Source organism: Miniopterus schreibersii (genome assembly GCF_964146895.1).
Source record: "Miniopterus schreibersii genome assembly, chromosome: 16".
Classification (NCBI taxonomy): Eukaryota; Metazoa; Chordata; class Mammalia; order Chiroptera; family Miniopteridae; genus Miniopterus; species Miniopterus schreibersii.
Genome location: NC_138116.1, coordinates 14,901,383 through 14,921,057, shown reverse-complemented (window position 1 = coordinate 14,921,057; position 19,675 = coordinate 14,901,383). Strand labels below are relative to the sequence as shown.

The 19,675-nt window shown below is 43.1% G+C and overlaps 1 protein-coding gene across 5 annotated transcripts; it reads right to left on the bottom strand.

Annotated features, from left to right (window-relative positions):
* Positions 1-2,484: 2,484 nt before the first annotated feature.
* On the bottom strand, positions 2,485-19,187 carry COIL (coilin). Of its 5 annotated transcripts, none has more exons than XR_014000501.1 (8): positions 18,925-19,187; positions 13,183-14,236; positions 12,973-13,059; positions 12,014-12,061; positions 9,949-10,018; positions 7,637-7,731; positions 5,543-5,993; positions 2,485-2,576 (listed from the first exon to the last, which is right to left on the bottom strand). XR_014000501.1 is itself a non-coding variant. In XM_081161556.1 (8 exons), exons 1-7 carry the CDS (start codon positions 19,167-19,169, stop codon positions 7,671-7,673), a joined length of 1,659 nt encoding a protein of 552 aa, XP_081017682.1. In that variant the 5' UTR covers positions 19,170-19,187; the 3' UTR covers positions 5,027-5,993; positions 7,637-7,670. The 5 variants fall into 5 exon arrangements, 4 of the variants coding, with proteins under 4 accessions (XP_081017682.1, XP_081017684.1, XP_081017681.1 ...); XM_081161556.1 differs by lacking the exon at positions 2,485-2,576 and adding an exon at positions 7,855-7,948 and having other exon boundaries at positions 5,027-5,993; XM_081161558.1 differs by lacking the exon at positions 2,485-2,576 and adding an exon at positions 7,855-7,948 and having other exon boundaries at positions 5,027-5,993; positions 13,183-14,158; positions 18,925-19,184.
* Positions 19,188-19,675: the final 488 nt, after the last annotated feature.

Genomic DNA, 19,675 nt, shown 5'->3' with positions numbered 1-19,675 from the left:
TGTCGTCATATATTTTACATATACATACATAATAAACCCCATACGATTGTAAAAGTCATTTAACAAGGAAGTTAGCAGACCGAGGTGGCTCTTACGTCAGCCAACAGCCAACGTAAGCAAGCCAAAGTCTAAGCCTGAGTCAGTTCCCATAAATATCTAGAGGTTAGGAAAGCAAAACTTGAGAACAACCATCACAAAGAGCACTAAGCTTTCCTAAATAGGGAAACTGCTTAAGCTATAACTAATTAAATAATAAAAGACTTTCCCTTAGCTCCTGCTGGTTGAGCCCCCCTAACCACTTCTGATTTGGCACTGGCTGATTTGAATCAGTTTGCTTACATAAACCCTTCAAAAATGTAATGTGCCTCAGTTTGCCTTTTAACAGTGTATAATTACATTTGCCTTAAAGTTACCTCTCCAAGAAAATAAAATATAATTGTGTATAAAAAGAGATACATTCTCTACTTATTTATCAATCCCAGTTCTCTTCATTCCTTCCTATGGATACAAGTTTACTTCAGCATATCCTGTAGTGCAGGCCTTCTGGCAATGAATTCTTTCAGCTTTTATCTGAAAATGTCTTTACTTTGTCTTCATTTTAATGGATAATTTCCCAGAATATATAATTTGAGATTGAATTCCTTTCAACATTTTGCTCCTTTTAAAAAAACTGATTTGAGAATGAGAGAGACAGACAGGCATCAATTTGTTGTTCCACTTACACATTCAATGGTTGATTGTTATATGTGCCCAGCCAGGGATTGAACCCACAACTTTGGCGTATCAGGATGACACTCTAACCAAATGAGCTATCTGGCCAGGGCCTGTTTTTGTTTGTTTGTTTTGCTTTTATTTTTTTATTAGTATTTTTTTTTAATGTTTTTATTGATTTCAGAGAGAAGGGAGAGGGAGAAAGGGAGAGAAACATCAGTGATGAGTCATTGATTGGCTGCCTCCTGCACACCCCCTGCTGGGGATCGAATCTACAACCCAGGCATGTGCCCCGCCGACCAGGAATCCAACCTTGATCTCCTGGATCATGGGTCTACGCTCAACCACTGAGCCACACCAGCCGGGCTGTTTGTTTTGTTTTTAAATCAGGCATTAACTTATACTCACATTTCACATAGTAAAACCCTGCCAAAACCCTATAAATGGTATCCCCAAATCAAGTCATTTAACATACAGGGCTGTACTACTGCAAAGTTAACAAAGTGTCTGGGAGTGTCTTGCAGAGGACAAGGGCCAATCACCAACCCCTAATGCATTTCTCTGGGGTTTCATTGCATTTATTTTCCTGTAATCCCTCACCAGTTCATTTCTGAATGACTTTTCCCTCCTGTTAACTGAAAAAAAAACCCACAAAAAAACCTGAGTCATTTTCTTAACATAACCTCTTTGAAAGTGGGGATCATGGCCAGAGCCATGGCGTAAAAGCTACACCGCTCCAATACTAGGATAAGACACACGAGTTCAGAGGTAATGGATGGATGTAGTCACCAGAAACCTCCAAGCCTTTTAGAATAAAAGCAGACTAATGAGAACTGGGAGGCTGACTTCCTCCTATCTAAAGATGTAATTAAAGAAAGTCTAAACACGGTAGCTCTAATACAAAATATGACATAAATCACCTCTAATAGATGAAAATAAATTAAGGGGGTGCGAGTTCTGCTTAAAATTTGGAGCAGGAATATTGGGAAAGTCACATAATGGGAACATAAATAAATGATAATTGACATCTCATCAAGCACTTACCATGCGCCAGGTCCTCGCTAAATGCTTCCCGTGCATTGTTGTCTCATTCAGTCCTCACCCCGCTCCTACTGCTGGGCCCTATGGCAAGGAAATTGACCTTTTAAGAGGTTAGGTAACTTGTCCAAGGTGAAGGGAGTAAGGGACAAAGGCAGACTTTGCACATAGGTCATCAGACTCCAGAGCCACTTTCTAACCACAGACTATCTCTTATTTCACTTCCCCTGGGTCTGTTGTCTGGGAGTAAAATGGAGATGGGGCTTTTTTCATTCTGAAGGTGGCTTCTGGCTTTAACATCATATAACCCTATGGTGAGCAAAGGCTGGGCGCTTAGATTCCAGCGCAGACTCGGGGTTTAGACCAGAGCTTATGCTCCCCTTGAGTCCATCAGGGCACAGGAGAGAGGACCGTCTCATGGCTGTCACAGTTCCATGGGGATACCTGGGACACTATTCTACAGCAAAACTTCAGAATGAACGTTTTAGGCAGGACACAAAACTCCTTTTGAATGAATCAATATAAATTTTTGCAAAGTGAAATGAATCCCATGCTGTGAGTTTTCTTCCTGAATGTTAATGAGCTGGAGTTCATTAATTAGCCTCTTCTGAGTTTGCTTAAAAGCTTAAGAGTAAATTTACACTTTCTGAATGTCACGTTTTACAGGCATTATTTTGACTTTTGATTATAAGTCAGAGGATGGGCTAGGCCCATTCTGCAAATGAAGACACTCACCCTACCAGTCCAGACGGGGACCCAGCTCTTGATTGTAATATCCATGTTCTTTCCACTGTGTTGGCGGTTCTCTAAGTGTAGTCTGCGGACTCCTGAAGATCGATGAGACAATTTCAGGGGGTCTGTGAGGTCCAAGTGACTAAGATGTGATCTCTTTTCACCGGGTTATTTGTACAAAAACAATGAACTGCTGCACTCTAACACGAGTCTAGCCGGTGGTACCGCTGGGCCTGGCACTCACAGTAGGAAACAAACCCCAGAATGTCCTTAAGGGAGCAGTGGCAATTACTGTTATTAAATCATGATGTGACCCGTACAGGCCACCTCTCCTGGGGCACACATAGTACAATGGGTGTCTCAAGGAAAACCATGTGTGCAGCTGGTTGTGCTGTGAGCTGAACTGCCTGTATTTCTCGTGGAGCATCATTCTCTGAAACAATTACTGACAGCAAACCTGCGGTAGTTCAGACACGGGTATTGGCAGGCATTTTTTTTTTTTTTCCATTGCTTTTTAGAGAGTGGAAGGGAGAGAGACACACATCCATTGGTTGCCTCCCCCCATGCTCAGGGCCGGGGAATGAGCCTGCAACCCAGGTACCGCCCTTGGCCAGAATCGAACCCAGGACCCTTCAGTCCGAGGGCTGAAGCTCTAACTGCTGAGCCAAACCAGCCAGGGCAGCAAGCATTTTCTTGACTGTGAACAAAGGGGCCTCTTGCTTCGAGAACAACTGATAGTGTTGGTTACAAATGAAAAACTTAGGGCCTTCAGGTAAAATTTTGGACTTCAGCAAAACTTACCTGCTATAGTGAGCTGATAGCTTCCCAACACTTAAAAGACTTTTCTGATGAGATATTTTGCAATATTAATAAATGCCATTTTAAAATATTGCATAATTAAATGTGTCAGCTTTTGGCCCTGGCTAGTGTGGCTCAGCTGGTTGGGCCTAGTCCCGTGCACTGAAAAGTTGTGGGTTCAATTCCTGCTCAGGGCACATGCCCAAGTTCCAGGATCCATCCCCAACAGGGGCGTGCAAGAAGCAGCTGATAGATGTTTTGCTCTCACATGGATGTTTCTCTCTGTTTCACTCTCCCTTCCTCTCTCTCTCAAAAAACAAAAATCAATTTAAAAAACTCTTTCAGCATTTGAAAGATGGCAGATTCCCAGCAAGTTCTGCCTGTGCATCATCACGGTGTCTTCTTGCCCTTCGGTGAGGTACAGCCATGACCTCCCAACAAGGTCTGCTCACAGCTCAGGCGAAGGTGGTGGGGGCTGTCTCTCAGCCCCAGGGGTAGTGGCTGCTCCACGTACCAGCTATTCCTATATTTTTTGGAGTTCTCTTTCTTGCCAGCCCCTCATCACTCCAATCCCTGTTAGACTTCATAATTTTCTATTAAGCTTTTCCTGTTTGAATTATTGTGTGGTTTCTTTCTCCTAACTGGGTCTAGAATGATACAGGGGCCTCAGAAAAACCAACCAGTGAGGTCGTTACTGTGAAGGGAAGGAATCTGCCAGTCCCCGTCTTTACAGCAAGAGCTGTCCACCTGACATGAGCGGAGGCGGGAACAGGTTGAAGGAGAAAGTCTGGATCAACTGCTCTTGGGTATAAACAACGAAGTTGAAAATTAGAACCAGACAGTACCCCCAGTTTGAACAGGCTGTTCTTTCACCTGTGATGTTTCCGTGGCATCATCCCTTCAGGACAGTTAAACTAGTAGGAAGCGAGTGGTCCGACCAACCCAGGTTTGAAGCAGCTAAAAAATTAACTGGTAACGAATTTACCACCACAGTGTCCAAGATGAAGACACCAAGAGGAGACCAGTCCCATAGGAGACACAGAGAGAGCTTGCAGACAGACACTTAGGTTGTCTCTGTATCTTGGCTGTTATAAAAAATGCTGCAATAAACATGGGAGTGCATGTATATTTTCAAGCTAGTGTTTTCATTTTCTTTGAATAAACACACAGAAGTGGAACTGCTGGATCACACAGCTTTGATATTTTGAGGAACCTCCACACTTTTCCATAGGAGCTGCATCAATTTACATTCCCACCAACAGTGCACAAGGGTTCCCTTTTCTCCACATCCTCACGGTTTGTTATTTCTTGCCTTTTTTATAAAAGCCATTCTAACAGGTATGAGGTAATATTCCATTGAGGTTTTGATTTGTATTTCCCTGATGATTAGCGATGTGGAGTATTTTTTCATGTATCTGTTGGCGTTTACTAGTTATCTTGTTTTCCAAACCCTGGAAAGTATGCCAAAAATCCCAGTGCCAAGATCTCATCATTCCAGAGTAGTATTTCTCATCACAAATCAATAAACCACATTCTGATGCACATCAATGTCATGCATATTAAAATTGGACAGCACTTCACTGGTCCAGTAGCTCCCAGATCTAAGAAACTCCATTTGACCAAACTTTGCAACACCAGACTCCAGTCAAGGCAACCCTTCTTGTTCCAGAAAACTTTAATCTCTCACATTATTGTAAAAAACAAACAAAGATTTGCAATCCTCAACTAAATATGATAACTCAGCATGGACATTTAGTTCAATGATTTTATTTAAAAATCCTCAAAGCTGAAGGAGGGATCTGATCTCTTGTTAGAAGAAAGCAATTTTCACAGTATATATTCAGTCATTTTAGCTTTGTGTGGAATAATAGGAAAGGAACTTTCCATTCATGATCCTCCCTCCAGCACACTCAGCCAGGTGCTGGGGATCCTGCAGCAAGATAACCCATCCCTGGCCTGAACTCATAGCAAATCCTCTCACCCAGGTGAAACAGGAGTTCCTCCCCAGGCATACACACCAGGTCTTATTTTCACTGCTCTACACAGAGCCCTAAGGATCCTTCACTTTAAAGTTGAGAAAAATGTGAAAGGATTTCTCAACTCACTGCCTGCAACAAACCCAACTACTTGTTAATTCTTGACAATTACAAGGATAAAATACTTGAAGTTTGTAAGAGGTTCCACATTTAATAGAACTCAAATATAAAAAATTAGGTCAAGTAACATGTTGTCATGTTTTTAAATGTTACTTAATAAAACTTACTGAAACAAGATGTGCAGTGCTTTTTTGTACTTGGTACTATAAACCGCTTCTGACAAGGGCTTCTGGATGGTCAAAAAATAAAATAAAAAAGAGAACATGCATACTGGTATGCAACAATGCCTACAGGGAATGTCATGTTTTAAATTTTGTTACTAAGATTAAACCTGAAGAAAAAAAAAAGGTCTAGAAAGCAATACACCCATGTTATTGTAAAATGATGAGGTAGATATTTTGTCCTATGCAGTCAAGTGAAGATAAAAAACTGCATATGACTTTCAAATCTTTTTTTTTAAGTTCAGGTTATAGTCACTTTCACAAACAAGGCATTTATAAACTATGAGGTGGAAGGGTCACAGTCAGGCAAGCTCTGTACTTGATGACTTGATGCGTTGTTTCTCGGAGATTCAATAATCAGTCTTGGATCAATCAACTGTTTCCAAAACACAGTGACCTGAGGAAAAACCCAAAATATTCAGTTTAGAGATTTCATTTTGAGGTCCTATAGGTTTTAGTCAGTTAAAAACTTCAGTCAAGGAAATTTCCATTTGTGCAGAATGGCTGAAGACATGGAATGATTTGAGGCTCAAGAAACTGAGTTTAATTAGGGTATAAAAACTTGTTTACCTCAAATGCAGCTAAGTTTTACATTAAGCATACTTCATTCTCTTTGAATGAGAGCAGGGTTTGTGGGAGATGGGGTGGAGTGAGGGGCAGCTGGTTACAAAAGGTCAAGAGGACTTGCCAAAAAGCTTCTGTGGATGGGCAGCCCACAGACCTCTTGGGAGGCAGATGTGGCCCAAAAGGGTTATCACTAGACTGCTGATGCCCTTTTGTGCAGCTCTGTGCTTCTTAGCTGCCTAAAATATAGGCGGCATTTCACATTTTACCAAGAAAAAGCAAGCGCTAGCACTTGGCCATGTGGCTGAATGATGAGGGCCATCTAGTGTCCAAAAATGGTAATTACAGGCTCTGCTTCAAACCTCTGGAAAGGCATAGAAAGGTTGAGTTTTCTCCAACATTGTTTCCAAGAACACATTTCAACAATAAAAATGGGGCTGAATATGTTGAAAATAAAGAAGAACAGAAGACTGGGCTGAATCTGATGATCCTGCCACAGACCCTAAAATTTTTTTGGAATAAATCTCTAAGAGCATCATCTTTCTTAAAGACAAATCAAAGTATAAAGTCTAGTTAGGGTTTCTACATTTCAGAGAAAATGTGTTTGCAATAATCAAACTTATAGGACAATATCCATAACACTTCAAATATAAACACCTTAAGAATAAATTCTATTTACTTTAATGCTAGCATAGCCTAATGAGCCACCCATTGCCAGCAACTAGTCTGGCTGCCTAAAAAGCTCTAAAACATATGCTTCCTAAAATGCCAATTGAAGATTTTTTTTTTTTTTAAATATATCTTTATTGATTTCAGAGAGAGGAAGGGAGAGGAAGAGACAAAGATAGAAACATCAATGATGAGAGAGTCATTGATCGGCTGTAGCCCGCAACCTGGGCATGTGCCCTGACCGGGAATCGAACCCCAATCTCCTGGATCCTAGGTCGATGCTCAACCGCTGAGCCACGCCCGGCTGGGCCCAATTGAAGATTTTAACAAAGTCAAAAATCATCATTTTTATGTCATTTGTCAAGCCCATCTTTGCTGTTTTTAAGTCAGAATCATGGTAACATCTGAGGGGTAGCAGTGACTACAAGGAGACGTGATGGAGACTTCCAGAGGGGGCTGTCGATGTTCTTGATCTGGGTAGTGGTTTTATGAGTATGTTCATGTGTGAAAATTGTTCAAGCTATACCTACATGTACTTTTCGGAATCTATACATCAATAAAAGAGGGTGTGATCTGTGCATCTTGTCATGAAGGCTCCTTAAGGTCCAAGATGGTGCCCTAACTAGGCACTTGGCACTGGTATGCCACCCTGTAGGCAGGACAGACACCCCAAGACCCAGATCTTTTATGATTTTAATATAGGCAGTTCAGGAAGCTTCAATATCACCTTCCATCCAGGCAGACCACCAGTAACCAGTCAAGAGAGAATGGATGACTCAGCACTGCCAAGAAGAGCAGCACGCCTACCTTTCTCTCCTGTGTCACAGCATACTCCACGACCTCAGATCCATTTTCGTTGTGATAAACCAAATCGAATTTTCCAGGTTCTTTCATGGCTGAAACTAGATGGTACGGAGGAGAGACAATAAGTCATTTCCCAGTAGTGAAAACATTCTACAAGCAATTTATATCATTAAATAAACAACCACAAACAAACTGCATTGATGGGGAGGTTGAGTACGCACATGTGAGCATGGAGCGCTCGGTGATGCAAGACCCTGAGAAAACCCTGCACCAGCAGACGGGAGCTTCTTGGCCATTTATCAGAGATGATCTTTCCTTCATTAAAAAGAAATGAGCTTGACACACTATCACTAGTACTCCCAGAAAAGAACGTATAAACTACAAGATAATCCCAAAAGATAACTGATATATTTCAACAAGGGAAGTTAATCTGAATTCTGCAAAATTCTTGTATCTTGCTCTGTCCTCAGAAATTACACATGCTTACTACTTGGTAATATGGCAGTCCTCACTTTGCACAGTAGTGTGGGACCCTAAAAATGACCGTGCAGGCTGAAATCATGCAAAATAATCTTAATAACCAATGGGAAAAATTGTAATTGTTTCATGACCTTTAAAAATTCTGTCAAAACATTAAAACCTTTACTATGTAAGGAAATGAAAAGAAGTAAAGCTAGTCTTTATGTAGCACACTATAACTTAAAACATTAGAAACACTGAGAATTGAAGTGCTATTTCTTTGTGAGAATCTTATCAAGGGTAGTTTGAACAATACTTGCCTTCTTGTCAGGCAATGATGATACAGAAAGAGAATCTTTTTTATTACTTGCAGAATTGTCATACTCATTCCTATGTCTGGATCAGCTTTCAATATTTTATCCTTTGAGCTTTTAATGCCCTGAAATAGCTCTGAGAGTTTATTTCTTCTTCATAACTCTGGGAAATTTTTTGCTGATGTTACTTCTGGGACACCTTCATCCCTTTCATCACAAATACCCTCCTAGTTTATGTCAAGAAGTTCATGTAAACCGCAGTATCAGCATTCCCATGGTTAGCTGCTTCTATAATTTTACCTAAACTTGATTTGGATGTCCCTTTTTGCTTCTCTGTAATGCTTTCATCTCTGTCAGCCAATTCCCTATTTCAATTATCCACTCTGTAAACGTCATGTGGGTTTATCACTGAGGGACAAAGCAGCAACAAAGCTACACACCTTGCTGTGTGTATGGGAACTGAGTAACAGATGTCATCACTGTCAATCACCTGATCAGGTGGCTGACTGTCACACAGTGATCAGGCTATGCCCATGAAATTCGACCATGGATAAACTTCTCTGTCCACCATTCCTAAGAAGGGGGATTTCTTCCAATGAAATCTCATCAGAATAAAGCTGGAAAACCAGTGTAGGTTATAGTTAATCATTTACTTAATATCATAAAGAGACTTTGTTGCAAAACCCTTTTGACTAACTTCTGTGTACTGGAGTTTTCATTATTTTACTCACTGCCTTATTTGAACACAGACAGAAACTAATTAATTGCCTTAGGAGCTGCTAAAGAACAAGGAATCTCCCCTGGTCTCTGGCCAGGGACCCCTACAATACAACCCAAGTTAAACCATATATAGGAGAGCCCTTTCATTCCAGGATTTCAGAACCAATACTGAGAGGGGTGAATCCAGGATAAGGCAGAATGTATGAAGAGTGTGTATATACACAAATACTTTAGACACTTTATTCTGACTTCACTCACAGAAATATGCTCCTTTGTGAATCTTTTGAAATAGAGCTGAATAGATCTTATGAGTCCACCAACTAGAGCTGTCCTTCTTTTATAAATCATATCCTAACATATGTCCACAATTTGCACCATTTTTAGTTTTGAGTTTTTTTTTAAGTGATGCAAGAATGCAAAAACTAGCAAGGCAATTTAAGTGCAAAATCTTCCTAGGTTTTTACCAAATTCCTCCCAATCTCTTAGATAGCTGACCCACCCACACAAAACTCAATGGCAAACTTTTTAGCAACACCTCCCTGTCAGCATTCAATGTAGGTTTCATAGAAATAATTCTTTTTGAAATCAATCTGCATCAGTTTATGTAATTTTTATGAAATGATATAATTATAGTAATAAGACCAACTTGCCTAACAGCTTTGGGAACAAATCCAATAACTGCTCTGTGCTGACAGAGGTGGTGGAGAGCACCAGTTAATCACAGAGGCCAGTGTAGACAGCAGCTCCCCTGCACACAGCTCGTTAGAAACCAATGCAGAAATGAAAAGCCTAAATTTTCAGATTCTTTTCTAGAAGACTCACCAGGTAAGGATGAAAGAATTTCGATATCTACTTGCTGCGATTCTGGGTTGTAGCTTAATATTTTTCCTTCCTTTCAAAAATAAAAGTCAAAGTCAAAAATCAACACAGAAAGCATTATGAATATACTACAGCCACTAAAGTGCGCACTTTAAAGTGTTTTAAATGGTGGATTTTATGTTAGGTGACTTTTATCTCCATAAAAACATTTTGTTAAAATAAATCAGCATGTTGGGGAAATGAAACTCCCACACACCAAGACACTATCTTCCCTGATCTTGATCACCCCAGGGTCAGGTACCACACAACTAGGAAAAGCCCATGCAGACCAAAGCCTGCCATTTATCGAAAAGAGCCAATCCTAGATTGTTTCCTGCACCCTGCCTGCCTATCCCCAGGAGACCCCAGTAAAAGCTCTGTCCTAGGGTTTCCCCTCACTCCTGTTTCTGCCTCCTGACCACACCCAGGTGCTTTCCTCCGCAGCACTGGAGGGCGTGGCACTGCCCCTCCTCTAGGGAAATGCAAGAAATAAATTCCTCTTCCAATAGCACTGGCTTCTCTGTGTCTCACTCAGTCACCTCCATAAATTAAAATCCCATGGGTACAAATGCAGCAGGGTCAGGGGCTGAGATCACACTCTTTGAAGAGAGATCTGACTTTTGAAGGCAAGCTTGATCAATACAGCTGGTGATCAAGCTGGGTAACAGCATTTGTGGCCAAAGCAAAAAAGTGGAACCAATTTTCTCTCTTGAAATGGTTTTGAAAGCAATTTCAAAAAAGTTCTAAAACTACTGGGAAAAGTTCTTACCAAGGTTTTAAGTCTTCCAAGGTATGAACTCAGATTAAATCAAGTCTCCTGTACTTTAGCTCTAATACTATATTAAAATACAAGTATTACCTTTAAAAAATGAACTTATAATCTGTATAGTACATGAAAATTTAAAAGTATGCATTTTAATCAGATTTTCAACAAAATGCTGAATGGGTGGAAAAGAGAAGGAAGCCTGTAATTCTGTAATCCCACTGCCTGAGTCAAGTGCTTTACTGAACTACGAGAACCCTCATACGCCAACAGAAAGTCCCACACAGGCGTTAAATAAGTAATTCCCAAGGATGATGTCTGTGAATTATGCAATTAACTGATAATGCAAAAAACCCACACAGATTATAATAAGCAGTAGTAATTCACAAATATGTAAAATATATTCCTATGATGAAAACGATCCAATTTTCTGGCTGAGAGCTATTTATTATTTCCTTTCAAAGTTTAAGATATGGGGGAAGAGTACCCAAGTAAGTCTGTGTGCCTAAGCTGATTTTAAAAAATGAGTAAAAAAATTAAATTGCTGCCTGGCCGGGCGTGGCTCAGCAGTTGGGTATCAACCTAGGATCCAGATGATCACGGTTCCATTCCCGGTCAGGGCACATGCCCAGGTTGCGGACTCCATCCCTAGTCGGGGGCGTGCAGGAGGCAGCTGATCAATGACTCTCTCATCATTGATGTTTCTATCTCTCTCTCTCCCTTCCTCTCTCTGAAATCAATAAGGATATATTTAAAAAAAAAAAAATTAAATTCCTTATTCTCATTCTATATTCTTCCCAAGTGTAAGGAATATAACACTAGAAGACTTCACAGTGATGCCATTAAAAAGTTTACAGTTTGGTAATGTTTTTCTTTCCTACCTTATAGCATTGTTTACTCAAAATAATCTGCATTACCCATAATAGCAATATTAAATATGACTTTAGCTTCTTTACTATATGGACAATTATTTTTATTTTTTTAAATATATCTTTATTGATTTCAGAGAGAGGAAGGGAGAGGGAGAGAGAGAGAGATAGAAACATCAATGATGAGAGAGTCATTGATCAGCTGCAGCCCACAACCCAGGCATGTGCCCTGACCGGGAATCGAACCCCAATCTCCTGGATCCTAGGTCGATGCTCAACCACCGAGCCACACCCGGCTGGGCTGGACAATTATTTTTAAATAAAAAGTCTTACCTTAGGGGAAAAAAGAAAGAAAAATAAAGGATTTAACATTTAAAAAGAAAAAAAAAAGTCTTACCTTGTAGTCAGAGACATCAGGAGAATAATCGGATGTTAGTTCCAGAAGCTAAAAAAAAAAAAAAAAAAAAAAGAGAAAAAGTCCACAAATACACAAGTCCTGCAGCTCCTTTCCCCTACATCTGAGAAAGCACACAGAGCCCGGCCATGAACCTGTGGCAAAATGGGGGTTCCAGCGGTCTGGGGGAGGGGTGATATGAATAGCTTTCTTTTATTGAGCACCTGCTAAGACACTAGGCTAAGCCATTTTTATTCATTTAGAAAACAATTACTAGGCACCTATTACATGCTAAGCACAAGAACATGAAAGATATGATCCGGGCCCCGGTTGGCTTGGCTCAGCGATTAGAGCACTGGCCCGCAGACTGAAGGGTCCCAGGTTCAATTCCGACCAAGGGCACATACCTCGGGTAGCAGGCTCGATTCCCTACATGTGGGAGGCAACCAGTCAATGTGTGTCTTTCATATCGATGTTTCTCTTTCTCTCTCTCCTTTCTACTCTCTGAGAAGCAATGGAAAAAAAATCCTCGGGTGAGGATTAAAAAGAAATACATACACACATACATACATATATGAACGATCCAGGCAGGAAGGGTGTGTGGGAGTCTGCGTATATATATGTACATATATATGTGTGTGTATATATACTGCTAATGAGTAAATTTACTTGGAGGGAGAATAATCTTTTTGTAGTAATTGGTGTTTTTTTTTGTTGTTGTTTTTCTTAAATTTTCCCCCCCCACTGATTTCAGAGAGGAAGGGAGGAGAGAAAGAGAGAAACATCGACGACGAGACAGAGTCACTGACTGGCTGTCTCCTGCATGCCTCCTGCTAGGGACCGAGCCCAAAACCTGGGCATGTGCCCGGACCGGGAATAGAATGGAGATCTCCCAGAACATAGGTCAACGCTCAACCACTGAGCCACGCCGGCCGGGCTCTAATTGTTGTTTTAAAACATACCTTAAATGCAATCTTTTCTCCAACTTGGGGGGCAGCTGCTAACAGTGGTAACAGATTGTAGTCCTTCTTGTGTATCTCTACTGGATTCTGAAAAACAGTATTTATTAGTCATGTGACTGTTACTGGTGAGAAAATGTGAACCCATGACATCAATTGCAGACCCGCTGTGGGGAAAGGGAAAGTGGTAAACTGAGAATAAAAACTACTTGCCTGGATAATAGTAGATGAGTTTGTTACCGTTTCATTTAAATGCTGCTGCTTCTGATAGTCAGAGTCTCTATTTAAAACATGGGGAAGAGCAAGTCCCCGTCCTCGACCCTGACCTCTCCCCTGCATGCCCCGACCCCTAACGCCCCTCCAAGAAAGAAGGCTCTCTCCTCTACCCCAACCTCTCCCCAAACTGATGGGGAGAGTCACGTTTGGAGGACCAGGAGCCTGTGATGACTGCCCTGGGACTGGGTAACCTCTTCCTGCAAACAGGCCGTCTGTCTTTTTAAAGGGCCCTGCAGCCTTCTCCAGGGTGCTCTTTGACTCACTGCACTGGTCAACTGAATCCGAACTACTGTCTGAACTAGAGTCTGATGTTTTGGCTGTCTTGTCCTCGATGGGGGCAGAGTTCAAGCCAGTTTTTGTTGCTACTTTGTTTGCAGTTGTGTTTTTTATAGAGAGCCCTTCCTTTGATAGCACAGTTGATACTTTCTCCGAGGACTTTCTGACCTCCAAGACGACACTGCTGAGATCTTTGATGGCTGATTCATGACAAGACTCAGACTCTGAGGAGGAGGTGGGACTGTCTTTCCTCTGAACATCCATGCCACCTTTCCTCTTGGCTCTGACAGAGCTGTTTCTAGCAGGAGAACCTTTTGGAGGACTACACTTCTGGATGGTCTGCTCTTTCACTGTCTGTGCTTTAGAAGACTTGGGATTCTTCGTCTTTTTTCTATTATATACTCGTTTCTCTTTCTTCTTTGGTGATTTTCTTTTGGCCTCTTCATTGTCATCTTCTGTGCCACATGCGGCTTTGTTTTTCCGCCTTTTTTTCTTCCCACTCTGAGCTGTGACAGCTTTTGGTTCCACATCCAAGGTATTCTCACTGTTGTTCTCTCGCCTCTTCCACTGCTTCTTTGAATTTCTGCAATCAGATTCTTCATTCTCTTCCAATGGCAATGACCGCTTCTTTGCTTTTCTAGGTAAGAAATGAGTACCATCACCATTACTGACTAGGACGGGATTCTCAGCGACTTCTCTCTCTTCTAATTTAACTCTATCAAAAGAACAAGAGAGAAAACTAGTGAGTAATTATGTCTCTAGGACGTTGTTACATATACTATGACTGTAAACTGTTTTTTCAGTCAATGAAAAAACATCAAATCACTGAAGGACAAAAGACTCTTTTTGACAAAATGGCTTATACGGCATCACTTATGGTCAACTTTCAAATGACTGCTTTTACTTATTAACTATCTACTGCATCCCAAACATTTTCTATACATTTTCTCTAAACACCACCATGAAGTATCTCTGATTTTAAAACAAATCACAAAATTACAGTTGAGAAAAGTAACTTGCCCAAAATCCAAAGCTAATAAGCAGCAGAAATGGGACCTCAGTTTCTCTAACTTTAAAATCTTTCCACTCTATTATGTTGCGAACCTCAAATAGTGATAATGCCAAGTACCCAATTTTGTTTTTAAATGTGGGCTGCTTTTTTTAAAAATCAGATTTTATTTTTATTTTGTTTAAATTTAGGAAAGTACTAAACAATTTATGTTCAGTACTTTACGGGTTAGTTACGGTCATCATAAAATTCCATGACATTTTGTTAATTGTATGTGTCAACTTGACTGGGCTATGAGTGCCCAGATACTTGGTTCAACATTGTTCTGGGTGTATCCGTGAGAGTGTTTCAGGATGAGATTAACATTTGAATCAGGCGACTGAGTGAAGCAGCTCACCTTTTCCTAGGTATCCAGCTTGCTGACTTCAGATCTTGGGACCTCTCAGCCTCCGTAATTTCATGAGCCAATTCCTTCTAATAAATCTCCTGCCCATAGCCACGTGTCCATGTCTATACCATCTACTGCTTCTGTTTCTCTGGAGAACCCTAATGCACACATCATCTAAAATTATTTCGCTACAAGAAAGTGATCCTGTTCCTCCATGAACTGGAAACAGCGCATTAGTCTAATATGTGCAGCCCGAAGGTGGACAGCTGAGTGTCCCCAACATCAAGCACATAGTGGGTACTCAAAAATGCCTGCTAAAAGTATACATACTTTCAATACATTTATATCTAGCTATAGGTTTCATCAAGGTTTTTTTTAGTGACCAAGAAAGATGTTGACAATCATATCTGAAAATAAATTATAGCTGGTGAATAAGACCTATTATAAGCACTCTTTAAATTTTTTTAAGGCATAGTAATCCTGTGGATTTATCTCAACGTAGTAGTAGAAAAATATCCTCAATTATCCTCAGGACACACAAATACACAGACACATACAAATCAAGGTAAAATAAACGCTACTTTTATCAGGAATAGGATAAAGAGAGAAATAAAACTCTGAAAGATCAAGGATTTAAATCACAAAACCACTTTACCCTCTGCTCCCAGCTGTGGATGGCAGCATCAAGCAGCAAGGAAGTATTCCTCAAACTGTCAAAAGCTAGCTTGGTATCTACAAGCTATCCTGTGAATCTACAAACTACCAGAGAACTTCTGGCATATCAGACTGTTCTTTGCTATTCTTGATCAATTTGTTTTGATTCAAGTTTCAAATCTGAGACAACCAACTAGAACCAAACTTCCCATCAACTTTGAAAATGGTTGCAAGGCTTTCTGTCCCTGTGGTTTATTTAAAATCACTGGAACACAGCACGTGCTGCATCTGGTATATGCAGGACCCCTGCCTTTCAGAGGAGCTTGCAACTCTCACGTGCTTTCAAAAGTAGCCCTTGGGCCCAGCCGGCGTGGCTCAGTGGTTGAGCACCCACCCATGAACCAGGAGATCTCTCTCTCTCTCAAAATCAATTTAAAAAAAAAAAAAAAAGAGAGACATGCCTGTATACAGAGAAGGTCACGTGAGGAAACAAGGAGAAGGGAGGCATCTACAAGCCAAGGAGCAAGGCCTCAGAAAAAAACAAAACTTGCTAATACCTCAATCTTGGACATCTAGCCCCCAAAACTGTAATTTCTGTTATTTACCCCTGTCTGTGGTATTTTATTATAGCAGTCCCAGCAGACTAATACAGGGACTCTAAGCAAACAGGAAAGTTGGAGGCCACCTTCAGGAGCTCACTGTCAGCAGCCTGGGAGGAGAGGAAGCCAGATTCCAGGGGCTTAAGAGAACAGGCTGTGAGAAAAGGGCCCTGGCATACGAGTATGAAAATGCCTCTCAAGCCTCTAGGGTTATATCTCCGGATTCCCACAACCTGGCTCCATGCTTCCTCATTAGACTCAGCGCTCCCAGCAATCCCAGCAGAATCCTATTGCTGGTCAGACTCACCTCTTTACTAAGTCAAGCTAGCTTTTGCCTCCACAACGGTACTAGGCCATCCAACATTTCCTACCTGTCCTTCAAGATACTTCTAAATTCCCTGACCATTTGTGTTCCCCAATGATCTCTCTTTCCTGAACCATCTTCTCCATGTAGCAGCATAATCTAGTATAATTATCCAGCCTGACTGCCTGCATCACACAAGAAGATAATATACAGAAGCATGAAGCTAGTGATTTTTGGTCTACTCCAACAATATTAGGTAGCTGTGAAAAAGAGACTGTTTTCTTCTGTAGCTCTGAAGAAAAGTGAGTCTGTCAGGGGAAGACAGAGAATGATGGGGGACATGAAACCACAAAAACACAGCAAAACTTTTCCAAATTCTATTTTTTCCTAAGGTCTGCCCCATTTACCACTGAAGCCAGCTGCTGGGGTATTTACTACATGAGATTGGGCATTTGAAGCATTTAGGAGGAATTCTGCCCACCACTGTGCTGTATTTATTATCAGAGCTTTCGTGGTTTGCTTTTGACATTGTTAACGTCATTATAAACCCAGAGGATTCATTAATCGAAGTGTAACTGTGGTTAGCTAGGGGCAAGCTATTCGTTCACTGGGCAGGGAATAGTTCAGAAAGCAAAGTTCACAGGAGAGGATGCAGTCTTCGCAATTCTCACACTATTTACATAGTCCCTGAGTTGCAAAGAAAATGGAAATCTACTCCACAGTGAGTAAAAAAAAGGAAAAAGGAAAAAGGGAAAAGAACTATTTTTGAAATCTGGACTATTTCAAAGTGTCTTCAGAAACAGCTAAACATTAACAATAAATCATAGTGTTTCTGATTTTGAGAGACACACGCACTTATACTTAAAGACGGGTAACTGTCCCAAATTAAATTCCCTGATGTCCTGAAGAAATCTCATGACTCTGACAAGCCCTGGGGAAAGGGATATTCAACAAAGGACAAGCGAGAGGAAGGATCCTGGTTCTCAGCTCCAGGACTGTTCCGTGGAAGCCGGCGCTTTAAAAAGGAGCCTTCGGTCAATGAGTCCAAGACGTGAGTCCGAACTGAAATGACGTCTCACCGGTTCATTGAGACAAGCCAACCACACGCGGGCCGCTCGGACCACGACAGCTCCTCGATACACCTCTCTGCATCGGTTTTAAATTTCCAAAGGCATTCTTAAAACTTGTTTCCCAATTCACAACCCAGACGGTCCCAAACACCCATTTAAATGAGCCGCATGGCGCCCAGGTGACACTCAGAACAACCCCCGTCAGAAGCCTCAGGGGACGTCGCGGGAGCCCTGGGGCTGGACGAGCCACGAGTTACGCGGAGGACGTAGGGCGGGGATGTCCCGGGAGCCCTGAGGCTGGACGAGCCGCGAGTTACCGAGTTACGCGGAGGACGTAGCACGGGGATGTCCAGGGAGCCCTGAGGCTGGACGAGCCGCGAGTTACCGAGTTACGCGGACGACGTAGCGCGGGGATGTCCCGGGAGCCCTGGGGCTGGACGAGCCACGAGTTACGCGGAGGACGTAGCGGGGGGATGTCGCGGGGCCCTGGGGCTGGACGAGCGGCGAGTTACACGGAGGACTACGCGGAGGACGTAGCGCAGGGATGTCTCGGGAGCCTTGGGGCTGGAGGAGCGGCGAGTTACACGGAGGACTACGCGGAGGACGTAGCGGGGGGACCTCTCGGGAGCCCTGGGGCTGGACGAGCGGCGAGTTACACGGAGGACTACGCGGAGGACGTAGCGCGGGGATGTCCCGGGAGCCCTAAGGCTGGACGAGCCGCGAGTTAGGCGGAGAACATAGCGCGGGGATGTCCCCGGAGCCCTGCGGCTGGAGGAGCGGAGAGTTACACGGAGGACGTAGCGTGGGGATGTCACGGGAGCCATGCGGCTGGACGAGCCCCGAGTTACGCGGAGGACGTAGCGCGGGGATGTCCAGGGAGCCCTGAGGCTGGACGAGCCGCGAGTTATGCGGAGGACGTAGCGCGGCTGCTCCACCGCCCGCTCGGATCTCGCCCCGCCCACCCCGGACCCCGCGCACCGCCCAGGGACGGGCGGGCTCAGGCAGGTGTGCCTCGTGCGCACGTGACCCAGCGCCCGGCCACAGAAGCCCGGGCGAGACCCGGGCTGAACGAAACCCAGGCCCTGCCCACACGCGAAATCAGGGTTTTTCTCAAGTTTGCTGCGCTAACCACCGGCATCGGAAGCATCCGGGGAAGGATGCCCGTTACCACGCAGGTTCCTGAACCTCGTGCCTGATCAGCTACTCAGATCTCTGCGGGTCATGAGTGTGCAGCTTGAGAGTCCCACTCATCCAACCCCACGCACCCCCCACCCACTCGCGGTCTCCAGAGGCCTGAGGCACCCCAGGGCGTGCGCACGCGCGTCCCCGGCCCGCCGCCCACCCCGCCACGCCACGCCCCGCCCCCGCTGCGCGCGCACCTGAGGTAATCGTTGTCTCGTACTAGGCGCGCGCTCTCGCTGTGGGGCAAGAGCGCCCCCTCCAAGTAGAGGCCGAGGGGGGCTCCGGAACTGAAGCCGAAGCGCTGGCGGATGAGACTAACGAGATCCGTGACTACCCGGCATCTGTTCAAGTCGACCAGAAGCCAGAAGTCCGTGCAGTGCGGGGTGGCTGGCGGCGGGTAATCAAATTGAAGCCGTAGCCTAACAGTCTCGGAGGGTGCCATCTTGCTAAGTGCGCTACGGAAGCCGAGACGCACCACAGCGCTGCGGAGCGGCGTGCGCCGGCGGCCCGCCCCTGCAGACCTGCCAACCTGCGCCACCTACAGGTGGCAAGTGGCCACTACAGGCTTCGTGAATGGCAACGCCGAGAGGGTTGATTGAATTCGATTCTGTTCGCGGGACAGGACTAGGGAGGAAGACGTGTAAATAAAATCCCTTTACTCTTTTCCTACCGAGCAGTATGTACGGTGCGAATTTAGGCAACTCTCTGTAAAAAAATCTCTGATAAAGCAATTCTCAGCAGTTTTCTTCTAAGATATTAGCTTGTATACTCGAAAGAATGTTTTAAAAACTCAGTTGACAAAATTTTTCATCATAAGGAGTTGTAAAAGATGTCATTCATAATGTATCGTAAATATTATCGTTAAAAAATTAATCACGCTCTTAAATGTATCCAGTGGAATTTAAATACCTACCACCTTCCACAGTAAAATATAAAAAGCCCTCTAAT